The sequence below is a fragment of the Cinclus cinclus genome, chromosome Z (assembly GCF_963662255.1).
Source record: "Cinclus cinclus chromosome Z, bCinCin1.1, whole genome shotgun sequence".
Lineage (NCBI taxonomy): Eukaryota > Metazoa > Chordata > Aves > Passeriformes > Cinclidae > Cinclus > Cinclus cinclus.
Window position 1 is genome coordinate 364,285 of NC_085084.1, and position 22,216 is coordinate 386,500.

The following is a 22,216-nucleotide window of genomic DNA, read 5'->3' on the forward strand; positions in this document are numbered from 1 at the left end:
TTTAGCCACAGGGACTTTGGCAAATCAGACACCACAAGAGCAAGGTTCTGTGGACTTTGTTGTCTCTTTAATTTATATTTGTATTGCACCCATTTTGTATTGGTGGAAAAAGAAGGAATGTGTTGGCAAAGGAGGCACAACTGTTGATCTGTAAAGGTGAGGAGTGGAGTGAGGGTGTTCCTCATGTCTCAGCAGTTATCCAAGCACCACGATATCCAGAGGGATCCCTGGATGTCCCCAGAGCAGTGCCAGTGCCCGGGCTGGGCTGCAGGGCTCCAGCAGCTGCCACTGGCACTGCCACCCCTCTCCAGCAGCAGGGTGGGAGCTGAGGGCTCCCCACAGCCCTGGTGCCCACCATGACCTGCCTGGGCACAAAACAAAACACATCATTCCTGTTTTGAAATTACAGTTGTATCTCAAAATGGGGGTTTTTATGATTAACTTAGAACAATCTGAGACCTTTTTTGGCAGTAACATCCACTGAAATTTCCTTTTATTTTATTACGGTACTTTTGGTTTTATCCCTGTTTTAATTTTCTCACACGTAATTCTGAGTTAGTATTTATTATTTTTTTCTCTTCACCGAGGAATACTGGAAGCTAAAAGGTATTTCAGACAACTCAATGAAATAGCTAAAAAGGGTTTCTCTTCAAAGTAAAGTATTATTCCCTTTTCATTCATATAGAAAACAGTCAAAAAGTGAAATCTTGATGCACCCGATGAGAACAATAGATTTGTGTTCATCCTTTCCTTCTCTAAATTAGAAATCACAGTATAGACAATAGGATTTATAAATCATATATTGTACCTTATTCTCTGGTGGGAATAAAATGTTCATGTTTGCCTCCTTTTCTCTGTTTAACTTTGACTGCTGTAAACATTAGGACACTAGGAAGAATAACCCTGCAGCTTTTCTTTCTTATTTTTTGTTCGGTTTTTTGGGGGTTTTTTTTTGTTTTTGTTTTTGGTTTTTTGTTTTGGTTTGGTTTGGGTTTTGTGGGTTTTTTTTTGTTTTGGTTTGGGTTTTTTTGTTGGTTTTTTTGTTTGTTTGTTTGTTGGGTTTTTTTTGGTTTTGGTTTGGTTTGGTTTTTGTGGTTTTTTTTTGTTTTGGTCTGGGTTTTTTGTTTTTTTTTTTTGCTTGTTTGTTTTTTGGGTTTTTTTGGTTTTGATTTTTGGTTTTTTTTTTGTTTTTTGTTTTTTTTGTTGTTGTTGTTTTTTGGGGGGTTTTTGTGGTTTTTTTGTTTGTTTTTGTTTTTGTTTTAATCTATTCACTTTATACTTTTCAGACAGCTTTTTCCCTGGGGTGAAACAAAGGTTAACTGAAATTTCCTCTGTTGTGTACCTGAACGAATCAGCAGTTTGAGAAGGAAATCCCATTGATGGGCAAAGAGAGTGACAGGCTCTATTTAAAGAATTCCCCCGACTGTGTGGTAGACCAACCATGCCATGAATTTAACTGTTCCTGTGGTCCCCATACTTGTACCCACCAAAAAGAGAGAAAAACCTACTTTGTTCTGCAAATGTTGCGCTAAGCTTTGAAAATCATGAGCTGCTGAGTTTTGTGAATTAACATGGCCAGCAGTGCTGAAGGAAGCAGTGTTACAGCACAGACAGAAAACAGATAGGAAATTATGCATACTTACATAATGGAAAGGGCACCCTACGTGTTCATGTTTAGCATGTGTCTTTGCATTTCAACAGTTTGGTGGTACTTATATTCCACAAAAATATGATTCACAGAATTGTCTTTTGCTTTGTTCACTGCACATTTTTATTCCCTCTTGGTACATGAGCTGCTGTAATAAATGGAGCTGAGGGAGACACAGAGGGGCAGACGTGTGGAGGGGGTGCAGGCTGGGTCTTTGGAGAGGTTGTTTGGCACAGGAATGGGGTACAGGGCCAAAACGTGGTACAGGGACCTGAGTGCCATTAGAGCGCCAGGTTGCACCGACACTGCAGTGATATCTATATTTACTGATGTCTGCTTCAGCACCAGAAATGCATCTCAGTCTGGTGAGGTGCTCTGAGCTCATCTGTGCTGTGCTCTGCGCTCTGTGACGTCCCTGGAGCGGCCACCCCAGCCCAGCCATGCTGCTGGGGGATTACAGCACCAGTCCTGCCCCAACTGCCAGACTTTTCCTCTCTGGCAGTGATGGTTGAGCCTTTCCCCATGGGTCAGAGCTGCTGAAGTTTGTTTAAAGTAACCTCTAGAGCTTCTGGGGGGGTGGTTTTCCCACTTTTACAGGGCTGCTCAGAGGTGTGTGAGTTTCTTTTCCTGTTCCAACTCTGGTTTGCTTTTGGCCAACTCTGCTTTTGCTTCAGTCAACTGCTTACATTTTAATTAATTTCAAAACAGATTGAGTATTGTTTGTTGGATTTTGTGATGCTTTTCGAAAATGGCAGATAAAGGTTGCTAAAAATAAAGCATTGCAGGGATTTCCCTACTGCCAAAATTTGTGCATTATTGGCACATACATCATGTTTAGGTATGAAGGGGAGAGGCAAGAGAGCCTTTTTTTGCCATGAGAAAATGTGTCAAATTGAAGTTCTGTCAACAATTCCATCGACTGATTTCCCTGTGGGACTTACGGATCTCTTTTAAAGCTGTCTTAAAGAGATATTGACAGGTATTCCATTAAACAGCAGGTGTTTTGTTTTTAAGCAAATCATCTCTTTGCTATCAAGGAGAAGTTGGGAAATCCCTGGAAATGTGTAAGGACAGCACGGCAGGGTTGGTGCTGTTCCCCTCCAAGGGGCTGCTGTGGGCAGCTGGGCTGCGTAGAGGGGGCTGAAGCCCCATGGCCAGCCAGCACCTCCTGCAGGGAGGGGTCCCTGCCGGGATGGACTGGGAGCCTCTGCCAGCACCAGCAGGACCATCTCCTTGTCCATCGTGGCAGCATCCAAGGTGTGCAGCAGTGCAGGTGTCCAGCCAGGTGCACACAGGCATGCACACACAGAAACGTGCACAGACCCGCAGGCAGGGCCCTGCACACACACACACACCTCTGTCTGTGAACACCTCTGCCAGAAAGGAAAGGTGTGCAGCGTGTCCTGGGGTACAGACACCCAAATTCCTGTGCCTGCTTTGGTCATTCCTTCTCTTGTGAAATGGGCTACTTGGGCACAGGAAATGTGAGACTCATTACAGCAAGCTGCATGACTGTAAGACTTGAATCACTTCAGGTCACTCATAATCAGGAATTTTCAGATGTATGTGAAATTCTTACAGATCTAGTGATTTGTAGGGGTTTTATGGCTTATAATTTTTAAATGCTCTTTGCCTAGCAGTAGAGGCTGTGTCCTGGTATGGTAAATATTGCTCAGAGATATGTCTGAAACAGTCCTTGCTTTGGATATCTTACAGTAGAATATAATTAGAGTTCTGTAGTCTGTAATATGCTATATTAATTAGCAGTAAAAATCCAATTTTTAAAGCCCAGCTTTGAAATGCGTTTGCCCTTCAGGCCACATATCATTGTGCCACAGCTTGAAGTGTACTGTTTCACTGGGCTGCTCATAAAATAAAATGAATGAAATACATCTCTCAGTGTATTTTCCAGTTAAAAGGAAGGGGGACATGACAATTGCCTTTTTGTTTTGGGAAATTTAGTGTTTTATTTCCACAGTTGGATGTCTGTGCTCTGCAGCCTCTCTGTTGTTGAAGAAGGTGATGACACAAACCCTTGCAGGGCAGGCAGAGCTTGTGTGAGGATATGTTTCCTCCCAGCCCTGATGAGTGAAACACGAGTGTGATTTTTGGGGAGGGGGTCACAGCCCATGCCCAGCAGTGCCCTGCCCTGCCTGGCCAGGGCAGCCTGATCAGCTGCCAGGGTCCCTGGTGGAGCAGCACAGCAGATAAGGAAATTTTGTGAACCGTTTATTGTTTGTTCTGAGTCAGTGTTTTGTTCCGTGGAAGCAGATTGTTCCTCCGGGCAATTTCAGGTTTTGACTGCTGGTCCTCCTTCTCCCTCCTCCCCTCCTCTCCCTGTCTGGGATGAAAGAGGGGAGGTTTGAATGCACATTAAACAGTGGTCCTAAATCTGGCTTCACCCTGAGCGCTGCTCAGAAATTTACATTTTCATGCTGGTGGAAGGATACATGTGAATCTCAATGATCTTTCAAAATTTTTCTTTAAATAAAAGCAAAGCTGTTGCTTGCCATTCATCCCATTGTGCAGGGGCAGAAGACAGCCAAAATGTGGTACTTGATAAAGGAAGAACCTTGTGCAGGGCTTCCATTTTCATATAAATGGTGTGTATTTTACATCCTCTTCTTCCCTGATCTGCAGTTTGACAACACCATTTTCTCAAAGTATAAATACAAGTTAGTATAAATATAAGTGTACATATATATAGTATAAATACAAGTATAAATACAAGAAGTTTATATAGTAAAGTCTGTTGTATTTTTTTTAGTATAGAAATATATATAATCGTAATACCGGAATTCATCTTAATCTTGGTATTAAACTTAGTGTAGAAATTAATATAATATTATAAAGGGGATAGCATTTAACAAATGAAGATGAGGAAAATTCAAAGCACAGATCTATCGAAGATGTTCTTGGTTTCATTTAACTCACAGAAAGCTTGGAGTCTTATCTGTGCAGCTTCACAGAAAAAGGGGGAAATTGGGCAGAGATTGTCTGAACAAGTCTTTGAACTGCTGTTTTCTGAAGGGTGAAAATGAAACTAAAGCAAATGTGAAAATAAAGCAATCACAGCCCCTTCCTTCAGGCAGGAATCCACATTCGGTGTGCATGCCCACCTTAAAAGAAGCTCTGAGATGAGATGAAATGCTCTGATGTGGTTCTGGCACATGTGGTTCTGGTTCTGATGGTGGCCCTGGAGCACATCCAGTGCAGGTGTCGTGCCAGGCTTGGTGAGGATGGAGCTCTCAGCTCGGAGTGTGTCTGCCCAGAGCTGCCCTCCCACCTCGGGTTGTGCTCTGGGGGTGGGAAAGCATCATCCTTGGGCATTCCAGCTGTGGTCCCTGACCCATTCTCTGTTATTTTGGGTGCCAGCTGCCCTCCTGCCCCAGGGCAAAGCCACCACTGTGCCCTCGGGGGAGGGTGCCCCACCTGAGGCTGTGTGAGCAGGAGGAACATGAAGGTGACAAACAAAGGTGAGGGCTGCAGGCTACAGAGAGCGTGGCACAAGGGGACCCCAGAGCTCCAGGGTGTTGCTGCTATCTGGGTGAGCCGAGGCAGCAGCCAGGACAGTGCAGGAGTGGTGCTGGGCTTGCCTGTGGGACACAGTAATCCATCCAAATAGGCAAACAAAATCAGAAGGAAGGGGAAGTATCTGTCAATTTGATAAGAGTTTTGTGATATATTTCATGATCTAGAGCCAGATAGAACACTGTGTTCAGCGAGAAATATTGTTGCAGATTTTCTGTGTGTCTCTACAGCAGGTTTTCACCTCGGTTGCATAGGCAAAACTCTCCCTAGTTGTTTCAGTCTGAAGAATTTATTGTGTGTGAAAGCAAAGCCTTATGCAATCTATTGTGAATTAGTATTACCTTTTAGATCACCAAACAGATTTTGTAAGGGGAGATTTTCTTGTAATATTTCATTCAGCATTAAAGCTCTTATATTTATTTTCTGAGTGGAGAAGTTTTAGCTTCTTGCACTAGGAGTATTTGAATTATTGTATCATGGTTTTCCCCTGTGAAACTGAGGATTTTGACAGTGAAGAAGAGAAACTTGGTTGGTTTGCCCTAAGGAAGGACATGCCTGGTGATTAACAGGAGTTAATTCGCTGGTAATTTTGATCTGTGACCATTCTGCTTGTGCATTTCTGTGCAACGCAGCACTTGCAGTGCTGACTGCCAAGGCAGAGCTTTGAATTACAAATACCTTTTTCTCTATGAACTAATTTCCCTAACAGTCATTTAAGCTATAAATAATACTCAAATATGACAGTGTTTCCTTGCTTTTAATGATCAGACCTCAAAAGGATTGATTTTCTCTGGAGTATCCCCACAACTCTCCCCTGCTGGGGGGTGTCAGTGCCCCACCCGTGCTCCCTGAGATGCCCAGTGATGCCCAGTGCAGGTGGGTGCTGCAGTCCTGGCAGTGGCAGTCACCCTGTGAGTCACGACTCAGGGCCATACAGCACTCACATCACTGCTTTAACTGGCCCATTAGTGCATGGGCATGAGCAAGTGTTGAAAATAAAAACCCTGGAGAGTGCTGTTCAGGTGGGAACTGGTGTGAGCCCTGACTGTTGAATGAGGGGCAGCAGGAAGCAGGTGTTGTGCTCTAAAGCACCTGAGTGATATACCTTGTATCCTGATACTACACCACACACCTCAGCCAAAATTACTGACTTTTTCAGTAAATTAAGAGGAAGATATAAAATTACAGATTATATAATTTTAATTTGTGGTCATCCACCTTCTAATGGAAAGGAATAGTCTTTTTCTAATAGGAAATTAACAATCAAAATTGGAGAATTTCTTGCTGTCTGTAAATCATGATGATGTTGTGATTTTTGTTAGTAACACAGATGCCTCTGATTCAGATGCAGGATCAGGATGGGACAGTTTACATTTAAGAGTTTGAAAGCAGGCAGGATTAATTTGCACACAGGTGGTAATGCTTGCTGTAAAGTACAGGTAAGGTGAGCACCTGTGCTGAGGTGGATCCTCCTGCAGCAGTGAGGAGCTGTTTGGGAGCACAGCTGTGTGTGCAGCCAGAGCACTGAGCCGTGCTCACATGCAGAATTTTAACAGCTCGAGCTGCATCCCTATCCCTTTAGCTTATTGCCCTTTCATTTCCTTCTTGGTTTGTTTCTTCTGACTGCTGCCAGCCCAAAGGCTGCATGTGAGAAGGTTATGCGTGACAGTTGATAATTCAGTGTGTCCTGCTGATTTATTGCACATTACCAAGCCCTGTTTGAAAATAGATTTGCTCAGCTTACAGTCTGGGTGTCTGAGGTTATGCTGAGTCGTGTTGGCAGGCAGCAGTCAGGATGTGCAGGGCTGTACACACAGACTTGGTGAATTCACAAGGAGGAAAAGGGTCTGCCTTGCACTGACTAACTGTTCCATGTACTCCCATGCTTGCTGGGGTGGAGCTGGGCATCCCCACCAACACAGGCAGGGACAGCTCCAGTGGCTGGAATTAGGACCTTTGGATCCCGGCCTCTGGAAGAATTAAATCCCAACCTGAATTTAAACCCCAGGGGTCAGGACAAGAGTGTGGTGTCAGGAAAACTCCTCCCAGTAGTTGCACCTGTGCTGATACTCAAGTGACACAAATTTGGTGCCCAGTGGGTCAGCAGCTTTCCTTTACCAAAGATGGAAATAGTTTCTCTGCTTCAGTACATCAAAATCTGTTAGCAGTTTCAAAAACTGCAGTAATCATCATGTTGTATATATTGTAGAAAAAATTAATATAAATTAAATATAATTAATTATAATTTTGTTTTTCAGGAGGCAGTGATGTGGACTGGTCCATCTCTCATAAAGACTTAGAGGTAAATACAGACAACTAAATTTTTCTATAATTCATTTTTATATTGCTTATTAACAAGCAGAATAAAGTAAATGGGATTGAAAAAACCCTCTGTGGTGTTTCTGTGGCAGGATTAGCAGTGTCCTCCAACAGGAGGAAGGAGTTCTTGAGCTGGGGCTGGCACAGAGGCAGGAAGGGACAGGGATGCCCAGAGCTGGAGTGCTCCCACAGACTGGACAAGGTGGACACTCTTCATTCCTGGTGTCTTTGGAGCCGCAGAGCTGCTGCAGGGCAGGCTCGTCCCTTCCCAGGCAACATGGAGCAGCAGGGGGACACTGCAGCCCAGAGTTCCCAGTGCTGGAGCATCCAGGAGTGAGCTTCAGCTGCTGTGTCCAACTCCTTCCCTTTTTCTTTCCAATGTCCAGTGCAGCTGATGCAGTCAGGGGACATTGACAAATTCTTTCCCTGAGGAGAAATAGTATTTTTATACCTCTCCTGTTCACTCATCCAAAATTTCATGTATTTTTTTTTTAACTTGTAATTTTTACTAGGCCATGTCAGTTGTAGATAGGATTTTCAATTCTGGCTGCCTACACTGAAAGTCTGAGTGAGGTTACTGGGAGAGAGACAGTTGTTTCCAGCTTCTCTTTTTTTTTTTTTTTTCCTTTTTAAGTCTTTCTTTACAATTGCAAATTGCAGATTTCATCCAGACTTATATAGCATTGTACTTTGTCCAAGCAGTTTGCCTTAATGTGTGCAAGGGGATATGTAACTTGCATTTGCAATTGATGTTCATTATATTTGTGTTCTGGAGAAAATTGCAGTTGGTCCTGACATAGCATGGTGAGGTAAAGTATCTTGGCTAATTGAGGGAAAGGATCACAACTGTAGTTTTAAATAGAAAAACAGAATGTCCTGAAACAGACATTCAAACAGGAACTTTTCTTACAGACAATGCAGGTTTCTCTGTAACAGAATTACCCATTCCAGGCCTGGGTGTGTAAACTGTATATGTGAAACATTAGATTTCTGCTGGATCACTGCCAGCAGTGACCTTTATAATTCCCAGTTCCCAAAGCACAGAATCTCAAGCGGTAAATGCATTTCTCTCTCTGTTTCACCAGGCACAGATCTCCAACTATGCGGGCGTGAGGCACAGCAGCATGCGGTACTACTCAGCTGCCAAAAAAGTTACTTGTAGGAACTGCCACAGACCAGGACATTTGTCCAAGAACTGTCCCACTCCAAAGGTAAATGCAATGCTTAAATCACTTGAACGTTCAGCTGTGTTCCTAATATACCTTTGTGCTTGCTGTTAGAGGCGTTGTTTCAGGGGTTTATCCTTTCTTTGAGGCAGTGCTCTGGGTCACAGAATAGCTTGCACAAGGTCAGTTTACTGTATAAAATTATCCCTCTGTTTGGTGATGTCATTGCTTTTATTGTTTTTGTAAAAGAAAAATATGCAGAGTTATATCATGTAGAATTATATTGAATGGTTTGTGTTGGAAGAGACCTTAAAGATTAACTCGTTCCACCCTCTCTTCTATGGGCAGGAACAACTTTCACAACTTTCATATGCCTGTAAAGTGAGAAAAAAAAATCAGTGCCATACAGAAACTTTTTTTTTTCCCTGTATGGTGAAACAGTCAGTAAGTGTTAAATATTTTTAAACTGTACTTTCAAAAAGGACAATCTATGGAATCAGAAATACATCCTTAGTAAATAAGTGAAAGCAGAAAGTATAATGAGCCATGATATGAGCAATGTTAAAAACCATGGACAAGACAAAACTGAAGCTAACTTTTAGAAGTTCAGATAGATGCCGAAAATGCCAAAAGCTTGTCCTGTGACTAGGGGTTTAAAAGTCAGTCAGTCAAGCGGGAGCCATTGCATGACAGCCTGGATTTACCAACCCCTACAACAGAATCTGCAAAGCCCTCAGTCCATGGGGCTGTTACCCACAGGGACACTCAAGAATGACCACATTGCACACGACCCTCGGGGGGAAATACACTCACTCACTCACTGGGAAAACTGGCTGCACAGAGATACAGGTTTGGCCTCAGAATAGCTGTCTGTGTGCTCTGTTTGTCATTCCAAGTGCTGAGTTGTGTGTGTGTCCAGGCACCAGCCAAGTGCACACCCAGCTACCCCCAGCCCACCCCATGGCAGGGCAGGAGGGCTGGAGGGATCTATTGAAATGCTGTCACTTACCATAATTCTGGTTTTGTTTCTCCACAGAAAGATCCCCCTTGCTGTCTGTGTGCAGGAAGAGACCATCTGCAGCACAGCTGCCCAGCACGTTTCTGTCTGAACTGCTGCCTGCCTGGGCACTATTTCAGGGAATGCCTGGAGAGAGCCTACTGGAACAAGCACTGCAACCGCTGTGACATGAAGGGCCACTATGCTGATGTGAGTATGGCCCCTGGCACAGACATCAGCCGTGCTTTGGTTTGTGTCTGCCAAAAACTGAATTTTCAGTGGCCACAGTCTCTTTATATTTCTTCGATTTTACATAGTAAAGCCTATTTGTATAAGCATGTGAAAGTGTTTAGTCATTACTTTACACTATCAGAGTTTTCATGGAGAATGGTTCAAAGTAAACAAACCAAAGCATTGCCAACATTTGGTCTTTAGTTTGGTTCAGTTTAGCAGGGGTGGACAAAAACATCCTTTTTCCTGGGGAATGAAAGGTGTAGGGAGGTTGAAATCAGGAGATGCAGCATCTGCAAATGTACCAGAAAGAAGTAAAGAGTAACTCTGATGCATCAGGAGTTCTACATCTACGATTTTTCACTATGATTAGACAGTAGTCAGTGAAAATACTATTGGAAGTAGTTTGAAGGCTTTGGGTTTGACAAGATCTACTAAAGTAAAGCATAGAAGAAAAGTAAAGGGAGAACAAAGATAGTTGTTTCTTTCATCTTGTATTACATTACTGTGGTTTTATATGTCACTGAAATTCAGTCCTATATGTAGCAGTCAAGCTTTTATGATATTATTTTCACTTGAATTAAACATAAAAAAGGATGCAAGGCAAAATGGATAATTTTGGCATTCACATTTCAGTTTCTAACTATAGATATGGCCTATATGTTTGTTTTCCAAATACACCTGTGGGATTCCAATTCAGAGACATTTTAATCTTTCTAAATGTCTCCTTCCTGCCTTTATTTCTTCTGTTTGGTCAAAGAGCATGTCACAGTGGTACATGAGATGTGCAAAGAACAACCAGCATATTTGGAAGTTGCTATTTCTTATGATATTTGAATCTGTTCCTGACGTACTTTTGCTTATAGCTAATGTGCCCACAATACCTTTAAAGAATGTGAATTGTACATTTCTGCACCCTCATTCTGGTAGGCAGTGAGACAAAATTGCAGTCTGGAACGAAGTACCTTTTGTTTGCCATCTTTTCTCTTTTACACATTTTACGACGCCAGTTCGCATAAACTGATATTCTTTTCTTTAAAGACTCATGAGTGCTCTATCATACAAGCATTTAAATCCTATCTGAGCCATGCAGGTTATTAGGAGCATCACATGTATTTTTTCTGCTCATTTAGGTCTGCCTTAAATCAGAAGGGTTTTTCTTTGGAACTTAGGGCAGTTCTTTGTGCTCCTGCATGGGAGTTGTGAGGTTGTCTGTGTCATTCCCCTGTGTGAATAGTGGGGCATCAGAGGAGGAGCTCACCTGCCCAGTCCTCACAGAGAGAGGTGGCACAGCAGAGCAAAGGCAAAGGAATCAAAAATCAAATAGTAAATCTTTCCTGAGATCAGAGCAGAAAGCTTGTGAAGCCAACAGGGGATCAAGACACAAAAGGCACAGTTGGACAGGACAGGGTTGCTGCTGATGGCCTAAAGGTATTTTTTTGCACCTGGGATGTTCATAGTGAAAGAAACCAGGGATGTTCCCATGCTGAAATCTTACTTTGTGCAGGGGAGCACCAGAGAAGTTGCCTAATGGAAGAGAATGTGAGGGTTCCTACAAATCTGTGAGTGATAGCCCGTTACCAAAACTGGGTAACAACTGCCCAAAAGCTGCAGAGGAGCAGGAGGGTGAAATGGCCTAGGCAGTGATGGCACCAGACCCCTCGTGCTTGGTGCATGAGTGGCAACTGAGTTGCTAATAAAGGACAGCATGTAGGCAATGTCCCAGAAGAGCTGGGGGTCCCAGACTGCCAGCTGCACATGTGCACCAAGCCAGGAACCATGGTGGTGGCATGTTGGGATGGGTGTAAAAACGTAATATACGTGGGGTGATTCAAGGCTGCTTTTGTAAAGGAACTCCCACTTCTCAGGGATCTCTGGAGTTCTTCAAAGGAGCAGGGTGACAAGCATGTGTGTAAACATGATCCAGTTGACATAGTCTACAAATTCCAAAAGGCATTTTACAAAGTTCCTGACCAAAAGCTTTCAAGCAAACTGAACAGGCATGGAGTAAGAGGATAAAGGTGGGATATACTAGTGTGACATGGAAAAGGGAGAACAATGGGGCAACAAGATTTGCTGAGAAGACTGAATTACTTACAGAGTCAGTGCTGTGAGCCAGCTGTGCAGAACTGCCCAAGAACTGCAAGAATCAGAGGGAGAACACAATAAAATGGCAAGTGAAATTGAGTGACAGTAAATGTAAAGTAAAATAATCCCATCTTGGCCTATGGAATAACAGGCTCTGCATATTACTGTTCAGGACTCAGATTCCAGTTATGAGATATGATTCCACAGAAAATCAGTTTAGTCTTCACAAGCTGTGAAGAAAAAGAAGAGCTGGTGAAATGTTAGGAATCATCAGGAAAGCAGGAGCACCTGGGCACAGCTTTGGTCCTTGTCTTCTGTATCCCTCAGCATGGCCACAGCTCCTCAGGCTGCAAGGGAGGTGACAGAGGGAAGGGTCTGTACAGAGGTTCAGAATCATCTCTCATGGGAGGCAGTGGTGAGGTATCAGTTGTTCATTTCTTCCAGTACACCTAACAAAGGCAATAGAAGCCGGGTTGGGAAGAGACAGTCCAAGGTGACTCTGTGTGGTCAGCAGCAGACCTGGAGGCTCCTTACTGAGGGATACAGGTCTGCCCTGCTTCCAGAGGAAATGGGAGCAGTTCATGGAAGAGAAATCACTGAATCCTACAACACCAGGTTGGAAGGGACTGCATGGATTATCTGATCATCGTCCCCAGTGTTTCTTGGCAAAAGCATGGTCTACCCAAGACAGCCCAACCAAATCCTAAGTGTCCAGTTCTGGGGAATCTACGCCTTCTCTCAAGAGAGGATTGTTCTCATCGTGAAAAGTTTCTTGTGTGTCCACCTGAGGTCTCCCCAGGAGTAACTTGTAGCTATCACTCCTTGTCTTTCCTATGCTACTCCTTGTAAAAAAAGTGAAACCCCCATCTTCTTTTTATCAACCATATGTTATCAAATGCTTTAGATGCTCAAAGGAAGTAGTAATTTGTCTTTCTCAGCTAGTTTACTCCCTTTTACTGTAACACAGTGGGTGCAGAACAGGCTCTTGTGCACAGCCCGTCAGACTGACTTTCCACTTTGGTCCAGAAGTGAACATGAGGCAGTTCAAGGTGCTTCCCCGAGTCTGGAAACATTCAAAGTTGCTTAAAACATTTTAAGGGCATACTTCTATGATCTGCTAGATCAGTCTCTTCTCCTGAGACAGCACTGAGAACACATGGAGTCCTCTCAGCTGGAGGTGTACTGGAAGCAGCCTGGCCTCGCATGGTTTCCTTGGAAGGGTCATAGAGAAGCTGCTTTTGACTGAATCTGTGGCAGTTACGTGGATGTCAGGAGCCTTGTGGTTGGTGTGCAGCCTCACCTGCCAGCAGCAGGGGTGGGAGGAGGAATCCATGGAGAGGGGATGTAGCAGGGAGCAGGCAGAGGGGGCAATGTGTCCCTGTACACCTGGGCAAACCAGCATGCAGGTGCTCAGTGATCTGGATGGGCTCTCCCAGGAGTTGGCGGACAGTAGTGCCCAGGTGCTGTGTCTGATGCCCCATCCAAATGCCCAAATTCCCTTGCTGTCAGCACTCCTTCCCATGAACCAGCTGGGTGCTCCGACTGGCATCCTCTCTGCACGTTCTGACAATGTCCCGGGCGTGCAGACCACCAGTGGCCTCTTCTCTGCGGGGAGGTTCCTTCTGCCCTCGTTGTTTCTGGCACACTGCTGTGGGCTGGGATGGAGCTGGAGGTGCTGGGGTCATGGCACAGGAGCAGCTGGTGTCTACGTGCCCCATTTCTCCTGGGAAGACAGCACGATGTTTGCTCATGCTCCTGAGCTCCCCGGTGTCTTTACCCACCCTGCACACCTCTGTCTGTCCACATGCAGCCCAAGGTAAGGAGTGGCTGTGCCCAGGGCCGCAGTGACACCAGCAGTGCCCCAGCTTTGTCCTGCCGGCACCAGCGGCTGTCTGCTTCGGCAGCGTGGGGAGAGGTCTCGACATCTGCTTGCGCAGGAGTGGCTTTGAAGGGAAGCATTGTGTGTTTTCCGCGGCAGTTCCCATGCGGAGGTGATGAAAAGTGTGTTTTGGCAAATCTTTTGTTTTATTGTGGTGGCTTGCAGCGGGGCAGCTCCAAGCAGCCGCTGCCTCTTTGACAAAGCACCAGAGGATTCTGTTAAAAAGTTGTGTTTAGTAATTGTAGTCGTCGTGTCAGACCATAACTGACTCGGAGCTGAAGGATTTTTGCGAGATGAGTAGCTATGCCAGCAGGGACCCAAGTCTCCTGGGCCAGCCGTGCTCTCATTAAGATTTGCCGCTAGCCGTGGCGGTGTTCGGCAAGTATGTGACGTGCATGCTGTTATTGTATGCTTGGCTTGTCAGCCTGCAGCTTTCTGACACTCACTTATGTCACTCTTTATTCAGAGACGAAGAAGCTTTTGATAATTTGACAAGACAAGCTCTTAAACGATCTAGGTCATGGCCTTCACTGTCTGTGATTGTGAACATATTTCCTGAAAGCCCTGTCACTCATCACAGCTACATTTTCTCCCGGGGAGCCGCGGGCCCGTCCCGGTCTCCTGTCAGCGCGTGCATTTTGGTTATTCATCCCAAATACAGTACAGCGGGGTTTTCGCTCGCCTTTGGCCGGCACTCACATGTTAGCGGGGCTAATCCGCGCCCCGCGCCGCTCGCCTCGCAGCGAGGGCGCGCTCGGCAGACGACCGGGCGAGGGAGCGCAAGGAGGAAAGGCCGCTTAGTGCCGGTTTTGTGTTTGCTCATTGTTGTGGAAATATGAGAACTGGTGGCAAGGGCCTCGTCTATTGAGCTCTCGAGTCCCGGTCTGCTGTCAGGGGCTGTTTGAGATTGAGTGTTTTATTTTCTTTGATGTTCACGTCGGAGAATAGGGAAGTGGGAATTAAACAACAGATGCATTAAGCCGTTGTTCTGGTAAAACAATAATTAGTACCTGATAAAATTCAGTATGGGTCAAAATGTGCAGCATCCAGCCTGAATTGTCCCGTTACAGCACCCTGGGCTGGGCCAGCCCCAGGCAGGGGTGACAGCCCATGCTGGACTGGTCCGTGGAAGCAGTTTGGGGTTCGGGGCACAGTGGGCTCAGGGTTCAGGGCACAGTGGGTTTGGGGTTTGGGGCACAGTGGGTTTAGGGTTTGGGGTACGATGGGTTTGCACTGTGGGCTCAGGGCACAGTGGCCCAAGGTGCTGCTGGCAGGTGTGGGGTGCTCCCCAAACCCCTGTGCTCCATGGTGGTGTGACAGCAGTGCCACTGCCCGCTGGGGTAGGCACCTTTTGTGCTGGTACATCTGAATGCACGTAAGATCAGACCACTGGGGCAGGAAATAAATGCAATTTTATTTTAATGTAGTTCATCACACTGCCATAGTGGCTGGGTACCACAAGGGTTTTCCTTTAAACGAGGGCTGTTCATGGTTAAGTTCTTTTAAATAAATAAGGAAAAACATGAGTTTGGCAGCAACTGTGTCTGGCTATGCTCTCTTCCATAGCAAACCTCTCTGCTTCATTTGATGAGCCAGTACTTGGTAGTAATTGTTAATCATAGTATTTGTCATTCCACAGTATAAGATGCAGACAACAACCCTGAGCTGATGCAAAGTAATGAGGTTCCTGGTTAAAAGCATCATCTCTGAAAAGCTGTTGTTCAGCAGTCACCCCTCCTAGGCTGTTGTACCCCACTTCATAATGCTGAGCAGTATTACCCTGAGTCACCACCTGAATGAGAAAATATGCTTAGCCTTCCCTCACCACCTTCATCCTTACCTTCTTTTCATTTTCCCTCACCCTTAAAACATCCCTGAGGATAAATCCCACCTCTGGACAGCACCACGAAGGGGCTGGGGCTGTGCCTCTCCCAAGGTTTTGAGAAGAGCTCTGCCAACTGTGATTCTCACTCAGAGCTACAGATTTTTGCTCAGAGTGATGTCTTTGTGTTCAGAGCAGAAAAAATACCCAACCAAACAATTATTCAAAAAATAATTTTTTGATGATGGTGATGATGATGGTTTTTAAAGAGCAGTCCTGTGAGTAAAGGTCATACCACAGAGTGGCATTTTGCCAGTATAGGACAACTCACTGATTGCAATTGTTCAACCATTTTAGCCTGGGCACACTGTGGTAATCGAAAACTATCCAGAACTAATGTATAAATAACTGCCTGTTACCCCTGAGCTGGACCAGCACAGCTGTCCTGCACTGCTGAAACCTCCTCAGGTCTGAGGAAGATCCTCAGACCTCTGGTACAATATTTTTACAGGCTACAGAGTGTTTATATGTTCCCTCTCTGAGCCCTGGCTAAATTAGGGAAGGAGGAAAATCCTTTTGTTTGTGCTCAAAGACAGCTTGAGTGTGTTCAAACTGTCAGATCCTCGGTGAGGAATGTGATGTCCTTCACACATTTCCTTTACAGAAATATTAATATAAAACTCAAATATTTACACACAGTACTTGAGTAAGTGGAGAAATATTAAACCATTACACAGAACAGATTGTAGATTTTTCTACAGACAATTATGTTACTGGTAGAATGAATAATATATAATATCATTTCTATCACATCTGGGGAAAACACACTGTACGTGCCACAGGGTGATTGGCAAAAACTTGGATTTTATTTTGAGAGGTACTGGTTGTGGTGTGGGTTTTTTTTAATTAACACGCTCCATCAAAATAAAAGAAGGCAAGAATTTGGGCATGAGTGAAAAATTTATTCGAAATCTAAAGAAATGTTAATAGTACTCATTTGCAAGTAGTCATGAGGCTTCAGTGTTTGAAATTGCAGCTGCAGCATATTATGGAGAAGCCATGGAATACTGCATTTCTTTTTGAAGTACTTAAAATAAAGGTTGGCAAACCAAGTTGCTAGTTGTTCAAATGAGTGTGGAGTTGTTGTAATAAGAGGGTAAATGTTCCAAAGAGAAGTGAAAGCCCTCCGCTGCAGTAACTGTGCACCAAAATGACAAAAAGTGCCACAATTTCCGTGTCTGTCTGTGACTTGGGGGCCGTCAGAAATACTGTACATTTTGTAAAAGCATTAAGAGCCCCTGAGAGAGCGATCTGAGCCTTAGTGACCACCAGCATGTTCAGATTTTGTTTTAAAGATCCACATTTTCCTCTTTACCATCTTTAATGCATCCCTCAGGTCAGTTGTGTAACTTCTTGTGACTCAAAAACCTGCTCTGAATTTTTTTTTTTCTTTTCCAAAGGAACTGCACTTAAGACTTGGTGTGAAAGTCTGGCAATTAAAAAAAATTAAAGTAAAAAAAAAAAGCAAGCAAGTCATTGTAAAAATAGCAACATTAAAGCAATCTGTTATGGTTCTTGTTTACAACTCATCTGACATGAGGCTGATGAGGATTATTACATGTAACAATTATATTTTGATTAAGAAAGTGATACATACAAAAAAGATAAAATATTTAGGTTCCTATGTTAAAGGAGGGAACCTTGTGGTATAATTTCTAGAGCGTTATTTAAATTTAAAATGTCAGAAAATGTAGAATTTAAATCTGCCCCTGTTTGTTTTGCAGCAATAGTGCTTCCTACGGTCACGAACACGCTGCTCTCCCAAACTTCTGCCCCTCGGAGAAAAAGGGCAGAGAGAAAACTGTTACTGGCTTTCTGACAATGGCAGGGAGTGTGTTAAACCAGTGTAAAATTCAATTAAACTGTCTAGCCGGGTTTTTGAAGCTGAAATGCAGACCCTTTCAGTTAAGCTTCTTATTTTCCTGTGACCGACACCAGTGGATACTGTGTTATGCCAAAACCAACAGGCTGTAAAGCACCTTGTTTCATGCTCCTAGCTGATCAATATTTTTATTTTCCAGGCTTGCCCAGAAATATGGAGGCAGTATCACCTAACAGTAAGTAGAAACACCTTTTTTATTTTCTTCTACACCCAACCTATTTACTCCTCTGTGAACTGCTGACCATAAAATATAGATAAGCATCTTCTCTGAGAAGATAATAAACATCTGAAGAGTTTTTGAACTGAAGAAGGCAATGAAACACTGTCACTATTTTTAAGCATCTTTAAAACTTCTGGTTTCATTTTAATACTGTAATAATTAAATTAGTGCTTTGCCTCTCTTCTCTCAGTGACCACATTTACACATACAGCGTTAAATTTTGGGTTGGGATGCATAGTAGAAACAGTAATCCCATCTCAGATATCCCAGATGCTTGTAATTAGTCACTCTGTGTGACAAAGCTTTCTTTTTAGATGAGTGAAATAAATCTCAGTTAGAGCAGAGACATGAATTTGAGGGAAAACACTTCATAAACTTTTGCAGATAATTTATAGTTAGTCAGGATATAGCTGTGACTGCTTGTTTGGCCTGCCTTAGTTGATCGTTAATCCCTGAAACAGGAAAATAAAACTTTGTGAAACTGTACCAGTTTATTACTTAAGGTTTTTCCTCATATGTAAAATAGATATAAAAATAAAACAAAATGCATACAAACTTGGTTAATATTGAAACCTGGTACAGTATTTAACCACTAAAAGCAAATCCTCGCATTGGTGTTACAGTTCTTACATATAATAATTTCTAAAATTGTCAAACATAAAGACACCTTTAAAAATCAGGGCTTTGTTGTTCCTCTGCACTTTTGCTGTCGTTGCTCCCCAGATCGGCCTCACACGTATTTCACTGTTACAGATAATTAACCTCTGTTCTCTGCTCTAAACAAAGTAGAAAAGTTTCTCCACTACTTTTCTTTTTGGATCTTTGGGTTTTTCTCAGAAGCAGTAAATGAGATGTGCTTTATAATTTGTGCCCCTACCTCTTCGTGGCAGTGGAATGCTCTTTTTCCTGCTTTTTTCTTCAAAATTCAATGAATACAAGAAATCTGCACTTAAAACCTCTCATTTGTCTTTTGTGCATAATGATTGTAACACAAAGATCTATCCTGGAAATCCTCCACCCTTCCTGAGAATTTACTTTTAAACAGATTTGGTAAAGACTTCTTGTTGGTTTGGTTGGTTTGGGTTTTTTTAAAAGAAAATCATTATTAGGAAAAAAAAAGGTGCATTCACTGAGTATTTCTGTTTGGTTTTTTTTGTTTTGTTGTGTTTTGTTTTGTTGTTATATTAGAAGTAGGGAAAAGGTAAATGCTGTTTTTCATTATAATCCCTAAGGGTGCATGTAAATACAATTTCTGAAATGTTTATAACACTTGGAACTTATCAATCAGATAGAAATATTTGGTGCAGTAACATCCTGAGTTCTGTTTTTTACTGAGATAAAAGATGTAATTTAATTTCAGTCGCACCTGCTATTCAAAATTCCTCAAAAAGTGAGTTGCCATCAACACTTATAAAATATTTATATCTGTAAGAAAAATGCAGAAGGTATCTTAAACTTGACCAAGTGCTGAACTAAGGCAAAATTTAAAGTACCTTGATGTGGGAAATTATTTCTGTGGATTTTGTAGAAAGCATTCAGGGTTTACACTTAATATAAAGTAAAGCTAAGAAAATGTGTCAAAACATATTCTTGTAAGAAAATGTGGTGGTTACAAATATGGGCATATTAATAGAAGTGACCATTTGGAAATTTATGGTGCATTTTGGGGACATTTTGAAATGTGGTCAAATATGGACATTCACAGATTAATTGGTATTGCATCAGGCCCTACCTTCTGATAAACAGATTTTTACTTTGCAGTGAAGAGCAGTTTATCTGCAAGTAACACACCTTTCTGACATGTGGGAAATGTTTTGCACACCTTCATTTTTTGCATGGGAAGAGTACCTTTGGCTCAAAGTTACATTAGCAGTTAAGCCTGGAATTTTAAAATTTGTATGGTAAAATACATAGCAGATATTTGCAATAAGTAAATGAAAAGAAACTGCATTATCTGAATTGTTTAAAATTTGTCTTTTATTATTCCCTTTAAATATTCTCTTTTGCACCCGAAGCAGAGCAGATGTAAAAAATGTTCTGGCAAGAAACAAAACTTCGAAATCAGAATTATAGATAATTATTAAATATGTTATATATATATACATATATGTAAGATGGTAACAAAAAGCCAAGGTTTTTTACTCACATATCAGCACAGTAGTATTTCACCACAGAAATTATCTTACAATTTTCCTGTTGTAGAATAAATATTTCAGTACAAACAGGATAGCAGCATTAAGGAAAATAGCACATGTTTAAAATAAAAGTGCTGTTGTGGCTGTCATGACCCACAGAGGATGTTGGGGCCAAAGAACAGCTTATCCTACACTTCAGCCAGGGATACAACCACTAAACTTAAACTGGTTTTGGTAACTTGATGGGGAGCATTACACATGCAGGTCTGGGTATGTGCAGATTAGCTCGGGGGTTCAGTTTTGTAGTAATGATAATGATAATGATAATAATGATAATAATGATAATAATGATAATAATAATAATAATAATAATAGTAATAATAGTACACTGGATTTTGGCACTGTTTGCAGAAAGCTGGCACAGAGTTTGTCCGACGGTTTTGGATGAGATAAAGTATTTTTAGTTAATTTCTGTGAATGCTGGTGAAGAATCACACAGCCTTCCACCTCTCTCCTTTATGAGGGTTTTGGTTATTTCATTCATTTTTCTGTGCCTTTCCTAGGAGATGGACTGCCATCTATTGACTCCTCAGAGCCCCTGCACAGTGTGCAAGGCCATTCGAACAATGACTCAATAACAAACCCATTCTGCTCTTGGGGATGGTGGTGGGGTTTGTTGATGTTGGCCATGGTGACAAATTTGAGCACATTGCAAATAATTTGTTGTATGGGCAGAAACATCTTATTCTAACCAAAACTGACTGCCAGCACAAGGAATCTTATGAAGAAATGGCAAAAAGGATTGTAAGTGGAATATTTTAATTTGCCTTTTGATGCAAGAGAAAAGGTTATCATAAGGCATTCAATGAAGCTTAAATCTAAGGGCTGTGTCATAATCAAAGCTTTATAAGTGACTGACAGTACTTTCTTTAAACTTGTTCTTTCAACTCTTTTAACTGAAATTATTCTGGGAAAAAGCCCTAATCAAAGTCAGCAGAAAAATCTAACTCCCACTGTGGTTTAAAATACTATTGTATAACCTCTTTAAGATGGTGATTTAGAACTTTTACAGATCATTTTCATCATGACTGCGTTCTTAATTTTTCCTGTATCACAGAAGGACAATTATGTTTGTAAAAACAGAATTCAAATTTTATTTGTGAAGATACCTATTTGTAGTATCTTGGTTCATACCAGTTAAGGTTGTCAAAGAGGTAATTGTCAATCAAATAATGGGACAAAGACTTCTTTGACAGATTCAGTATAAACAGTTTTGATCATAGCTTGCTGGAGTGCCAGTGATGATACGTGTGATTTTTTTGGGGCACAAGGCATATGGAGGCCTTGTTGAGCTCCTTGTTCTGGGTTAAGCTCAGTTTACAACTCTGACTTCCTAAGTGTGAGGTGTTCCACAATCCCAGAGAAACATGGCCCGTGTTCCACAAGATATGACATTACATCCCCTCTTGGCCCCAGGGGTGCACACAGCAGTGAGTTTGCACCCTCAGAGCACTTGGCTCTTTCTCGTTCCTTTTCTCACTTCAGATCTGAGCTATAAATGTAGTGATATTTATAATGCATTTTAAGTGGAGGCCAGGTTGTAGCCCCCTAACAAACAGAAAATATATATGCTAAACAACACGTTAAAAATAGGTGGAAAAACTTGCAAGAAGACACCAAATTACTTTCTTTTGTTTTTTTCAGTTTCATAGTGTACTCTTTAAAAAAATGCAGTATTTCCCTTCCAGTTTGACCAGGTGCTGGTGCACCTCACCGTGTGGCCTGCGGCCCCTGCTGTCCCTGTGCTGCGCCAGGGCAGCACTGGGCTCTGCGGCAGAGCCACAGGGACACGTTCCTCAGTGCACAGCCCTCGTCCCCTGGCTCTCTGCTGGTGTGGGCTCTGAGCCCGGGGCTCTCGCTGGCCGGCTGGGGAGCGCCTGGGCCCAGCTGCCCACACTGACCAGCAGCTGCGGCCTCACTCCCAGCCTGGCGGCTTGGCGGCCCAAGCGGCCTGCTGAAGCTGCTGCTAGTGGTAGTATTTCCACCCAGCAGATGACATCAGAGGAGAAAAAAAGAGGAAATTTGTTTATTCTCAGTGCATAGAGGCCCTGTTTTGCTCCGGGTGTGAGGTTGCGCTGGTGCCGCAAGGCCCCAAAGCAGCCCGGCCTGCCCCGGTGGATGGTTGATGTCGGGGCAGCCGGTGGAGCTGCACGGGCTCTGCATGTTGTGGTGTCAGGT

General features: G+C 43.0%; 1 protein-coding gene across 1 annotated transcript in view; it reads left to right on the forward strand.

Annotated features, from left to right (window-relative positions):
* The window catches only part of ZCCHC7 (zinc finger CCHC-type containing 7), an 83,661-nt gene that overhangs the window by 45,425 nt on the left and 16,020 nt on the right, over nucleotides 1-22,216 (forward strand). Inside the window, exons 3-6 of the mRNA XM_062513368.1 lie at nucleotides 7,438-7,481; nucleotides 8,584-8,709; nucleotides 9,701-9,871; nucleotides 17,763-17,798. Of these exons, the coding sequence (XP_062369352.1) occupies nucleotides 7,438-7,481; nucleotides 8,584-8,709; nucleotides 9,701-9,871; nucleotides 17,763-17,798 (377 nt within the window). The remainder of the gene's footprint in view (nucleotides 1-7,437; nucleotides 7,482-8,583; nucleotides 8,710-9,700; nucleotides 9,872-17,762; nucleotides 17,799-22,216) is intronic.